The sequence below is a fragment of the Lepidothrix coronata genome, unplaced genomic scaffold (genome assembly GCF_001604755.1).
Source record: "Lepidothrix coronata isolate B3197 unplaced genomic scaffold, Lepidothrix_coronata-1.0 Scaffold428, whole genome shotgun sequence".
Taxonomy (NCBI): domain Eukaryota; kingdom Metazoa; phylum Chordata; class Aves; order Passeriformes; family Pipridae; genus Lepidothrix; species Lepidothrix coronata.
The window spans coordinates 73,134-78,038 of NW_016690608.1; the positions used below are offsets into that span (position 1 = coordinate 73,134).

General features: G+C 69.3%; 1 protein-coding gene across 1 annotated transcript; it reads left to right on the forward strand.

Annotated features, from left to right (window-relative positions):
* The first annotated feature begins 112 nt into the window (after positions 1–112).
* Positions 113–4,446, forward strand: ISYNA1 (inositol-3-phosphate synthase 1). Its single transcript, XM_017839510.1, has 10 exons — positions 113–335; positions 1,363–1,487; positions 1,577–1,738; positions 2,519–2,648; positions 2,735–2,928; positions 3,019–3,168; positions 3,247–3,462; positions 3,546–3,710; positions 3,785–3,898; positions 3,979–4,446. Exons 2-10 carry the CDS (start codon positions 1,374–1,376, stop codon positions 4,429–4,431), a joined length of 1,698 nt encoding a protein of 565 aa, XP_017694999.1. The 5' UTR covers positions 113–335; positions 1,363–1,373; the 3' UTR covers positions 4,432–4,446.
* Positions 4,447–4,905: the final 459 nt, after the last annotated feature.

Genomic DNA, 4,905 nt, shown 5'->3' on the forward strand with positions numbered 1-4,905 from the left:
TGCGAGGCGCCGGCCGGCGGTGGCGCGGCCGCGCGGTGCCGGTGGGCACGTGCGGGGGGGGCGGGGCCGGGCGCGGGCGGGGCCGGGGCGGGGCCGCGGAGCCGATTAAGCGGCGGGAGCGGGAGCGGCCGCAGCGCGATCGCATCGTCCCCGCGGGGCAGCACCGGACACCGGGCACCGGCACCGGACACCGGGTAACGGACACCGGGGCACCCGACACCGGACACGGACACCGGCACCGGGCATCCAACACCGGGCACGGGCACCGGACACCGGCACAGACACTGACACGGACACCGGCTCCGGCTCCGCCGCCTCCAGCGCGGCCCGGCCCGGTGAGTGCCCGCGGGGGCGGCGGGAGTGGCCCCCGGAGAGGTTCGGGTTTGCGACCCCCCGGGGGCGGGGGCAGGCCCCGATCCGTGTCCCCCCGTGCCCTCGGCAGCTTCCCTGTGTCCCCCGGCACCACCGGGTGCTGGGACATCTCCTGTCCCCAGATCCCCTTTCCCCGTGGAAGCGCGGACAGCCCCGGTGCCCCTGTCCCTTGTGCCATCCCCGTGCCCCCTCTGCCACCCCCGGGAGCAGGGACAGCCCTGGTCCCCATGGCCCCTGGGACAACCCTTGGAGTGGGATCAGCCCTGGTTCCCGTGTCCCCTGCCCCATCTGTCAGGGCGTAGGGACAGCCCCTGTTCCCCCGTTCCCTGCACTCCCTGGAGCTGGGACAGCCCCTGTCCCCATGTCCCTGCACCCTCCGCACCCCAGGGTGTAGAGACACCCCCCGTCCCCACATCCCCTGCACCCCTTGGCACCCCCAGAAGCAGGGACAGCCCTGGTCCCCGTGCCCCCTGTGCCACCCCAGGGTGCAGGGGGTCCCCGTGTCACCTGGGAGCCACCTCTGTCACCCCCAGGGAGTGAGCACAGCCCTGGTCCCCGTGTCCCCCACACCCCCGGACACCCCGGCGTGCAGGGATACCCTGGGAACATCCCTAGTCCCCCACGCCCTCCTGTGGCCCCTGCCACCCCCAGGGAGGGGACAGGGGGGACAGCCCTGAGGGGACCCTGCATCCCTCGGCTCACTGGGGGCTCCAGGAAGCCCCGGGGCAGGGGTCTCCCCCCCTTTGCTCCCCGCCTGTCCCGTGGGCAGCAGCCGGTGCCGGGACACGGGTGGGGAGGGGCTGCGGTGGCCGTCCCAGTGCCACCACCACGCTGGGAGGGCGGGGAGCCAAGAGTCCCCACTGGCCACACAGCCACGTCCCGGCAGGGCGGAGGGCCCGGGGGGGCGGGTGGGGAGGGTGGAATTCGGGGGCGGGGGGGGGCCCGGCGTGCCAGGCCAGCGGCGCTGACACCCATTTCCTCCTATTCCAGCTCCAGGAACAATGGCAGAGCCATTCCTTGTGGAGAGCCCCAACGTCACCTACAGCAAGGACTTCATCGAGGCCAAGTACACGTACAGCACCGTGCACGTCTGCAAGGAGAACGGCGTCACCAAGGTGGGCAGGGGGAGAGGGCTCGTGGAGGGGGCTGGGGGGGCTCTCTGCTCGTCCCCAGCTGTCTGTCCCCCGTGTCTGTGTGTCCCCAGGTGCGGCCGTGCTCCACCCGCTTCACCTTCCGCACGGCGCGGCAGGTCCCGCGCCTGGGGGTGATGCTGGTGGGCTGGGGGGGCAACAACGGCACCACGGTGACGGCGGCAGTGCTGGCCAACAGGCTGGGGCTGTCCTGGATGACCAAGACCGGGTGCAAGGTGGGTGTCCCCAGTGTGACCCCAGAAAGTGTGTGTGTGGGGGGGTGTCCTCAGTGTGACCTCAGCGGGGTGGGTGTCCCCGGCTGGACCCTGGTGAGGTGGTGTCCCCAAGTATGCCCCCAACAAGGGAGGTGTCCCCAGTGTGACCTCAGCAGGGTGAGTGTCCCCAGTGTGCCTCAAACAAGGGGGGGTGTCCCCACTGTGACACTCCCCAGGGTGGGTGTCCCCAGTGTGACCCCAGTGAGGTGGGTGTTCCCAGTGAGACCCCAGTGGGGTGGGTGTCCCCAGTGTGACCTCAGCAGGGTGAGTGTCCCCAGTGAGACCCCAGTGGGGTGGGTGTTCCCAGTGAGACCCCAGTGGGGTGGGTGTCCCCAGTGTGACCTCAGCAGGGTGGGTGTCCCCAGTGAGACCAGACCTGCAAGGGGTTGTCCCCAGTGTGATCCAAGCAGGGTGGGTGTCCCCAGCAGGACCCCAGTGAAGGGATGTGTCCCCAGGGGGATCCCAGCAAAGGGGGTGTCCCCTGTGTGACCTCAGCAGGCTGGGTGTCCCCTGTGTGACCTCAGCAGGCTGGGTGTCCCCAGTGTGACCCCAGCAAGTTCCTGGGCCCCAGGAGCTGTCCCACGGGGATGGGGACACAGAGCTCAGCTGCACCTGTGTCCTGCACCCCAATCTCCTCCCTGCCCCCTCAGAGGGGCTCTGCAGCCCCAGCCCCCCAGTCTGGAGGTGCTGGGACCCCCCAGTCCCCATGCCAGCGGCTCATCCTCGCCCTCTCCATCCCAGAAAGCCAACTACTACGGCTCCCTGCTCCAAGCCTCCACCGTGTGCCTGGGCACCGGCCCCACCGGGGACGTCTACGTGCCCTTCCGGGACCTGCTGCCCATGGTGCACCCCAACGACATCATCTTCGACGGTAGGCGGGACACCGGGGGTAACCCCAAAATGAGCGTGTGTGGGGGTGTGTCACCCTGAGCGCTTGTGTCACCCCGTGTCCCCCAGGCTGGGACATCTCCTCGCTGAACCTGGCGGAGGCCATGCGGCGGGCGGAGGTGCTGGACTGGCCGCTGCAGGAGCAGCTCTGGCCCCACATGGAGAAGATGAAGCCCCGGCCCTCCATCTACATCCCCGAGTTCATCGCCGCCAACCAGGAGGAGCGGGCGGACAACGTCCTCCAGGGCTCCATGGCCCAGCAGGTCCCGGGGAGGGTGGCGCAGGGTGGGGGGGGACAAGAGGAGGTGTGACCGTGGCGGTGGTGACACGTCCCCTCCTCGGCTGCGTCCCAGGTGGAGCAGATCCGCAGGGACATCCGGGACTTCAAGGAGATCACCGGGCTGGACAAAGTCATCGTGCTGTGGACAGCCAACACCGAGCGGTTCTGTGACGTCGTGCCGGGGCTCAACGACACCGCCGAGAACCTGCTGAGGGCCATCGAGGTCGGGCCGCGGGCGAGGGGGAGCGGGAGGGTGACAACCCCGCCCCGGCGGCGCTGAGCCGTCCCCTGTCCCCCGCAGAAAGGCCTGGAGGTGTCCCCGTCCACGCTCTTCGCCGTGGCCAGCATCCTGGAGGGCTGTGCCTACATCAACGGCTCCCCCCAGAACACCTTCGTGCCGGGGGCCGTGGAATTGGCCGCCCAGCGCCGCGTCTTCATCGGCGGCGACGACTTCAAGTCGGGTCAGACCAAGCTCAAGTCGGTGCTGGTGGATTTCCTGGTGGGCGCCGGGCTCAAGGTACGTGTCGGGGACAGGGAGCTGTCCTGGGCGGGCACCTGGAGGTGGCAGGGGGTGACTTTTGCCCTCACCCCCCTGCCCAGACCAAATCCATCGTGAGCTACAACCACCTGGGCAACAACGACGGGAAGAACCTCTCGGCGCCGCAGCAGTTTCGCTCCAAGGAGATCTCCAAGAGCAACGTGGTGGACGACACGGTGCAGGCCAACCCCATCCTCTACGGGCCCCAGGACAAGCCCGACCACTGCGTGAGTTGGGGGGCGCAGGGGGTGACACACACACGCGGGGGTGACAGGGGGGTGACGGGGCCGTGGCTTCGCAGGTGGTGATCAAGTACGTGCCCTACGTGGGCGACAGCAAGCGGGCGCTGGACGAGTACACGTCGGAGATCATGATGGGCGGCACCAACACCATCGTCATCCACAACACCTGCGAGGTGCGTGGGGGGCGGCCGGGGGGTCCCTGGGGTGTCCCCTCGGTGCCAGGGGGTGGCTCCTCACCCCTCGGTGCCCGCAGGACTCGCTGCTGGCCAGCCCCATCATCCTGGACCTGGCCATCCTGACGGAGCTGTGCCAGCGCATCACCTTCTGCACCGAGGCCGATCCCGAATTCCAGGGCTTCCACAGCGTCCTCTCCATCCTCGCCTTCCTCTGCAAGGCCCCGCTGGTGCCCGAGGGCACCCCCGTGGTCAACGCGCTCTTCCGCCAGCGCAGCTGCATCGAGAACATCCTGAGGTACCCGGGGGTCCCCCCGTCCTCGTGGGCACCACGTCCCACCCGCCCCGGTGCCCACGGTGGCACCCAAAGGCTGGCAGGGGTCCTGTCGTGGGATACCCAAGGTGGCAGCACCAGTGGGCCCCAGTGCCCGTCCGTGGGGTGTCCAAATCCAGCAGGTCTTGGAGCCCAAGGCCTGGGGTGGGGTCCAGTGCTGCTGGGTGGGGTCCCAGTGCCAGTATGTCCTGACGGGTGATGCCCACAGGTCCTGGGGGTCCCAGGGCCTGGTGATGCCCAGCACCAACAGGTCCCAGCACGGATGGGTCCCTGGTTCCCAGTCCTGGGGTGCCCAATGGGAGTGGAGCCCCAATACCCAGGGTGTCCAACACACACAGACCCTGATACCCAGTGCCCAGGGGGTCCTACACCAGTGGGTCCCAGTGCCCAATGCCCAGAGTTCCCAATGCCAGTGGGTCCCAGTGCCCAGTATTAATGGGTCTGAGCACCAGTGGGTCCCAGTGCCCAGTGCTGAGGTGCCCAACTCCAGCGGGTCCCAGTGCCCAGTGCTGAGGTGCCCAGCTCCAGTGGGTCCCAGTGCTCACTGGTCCCAGCACCAGTGGCTCCCAGCGCCTGGGATGCCCAACCCGTGCCCTCAGTTCCCAACACACCGCGTCCCCCACCCTGTGGGTGCCCCATGCCACCCCCACCCCCCTTCCCCAGCCCCGGGGTG

Excerpts from the sequence above, each read along its gene's own strand:
- ISYNA1 (XM_017839510.1), top strand. The coding sequence starts at position 1,374 with ATGGCAGAGCCATTCCTTGTGGAGAGCCCCAACGTCACCTACAGCAAG. Across the intron at positions 3,169-3,246 it reads ACCTGCTGAGGGCCATCGAG|AAAGGCCTGGAGGTGTCCCC; the intron begins GTCGGGCCGCGG and ends TGTCCCCCGCAG. Across the intron at positions 3,711-3,784 it reads AGGACAAGCCCGACCACTGC|GTGGTGATCAAGTACGTGCC; the intron begins GTGAGTTGGGGG and ends GTGGCTTCGCAG.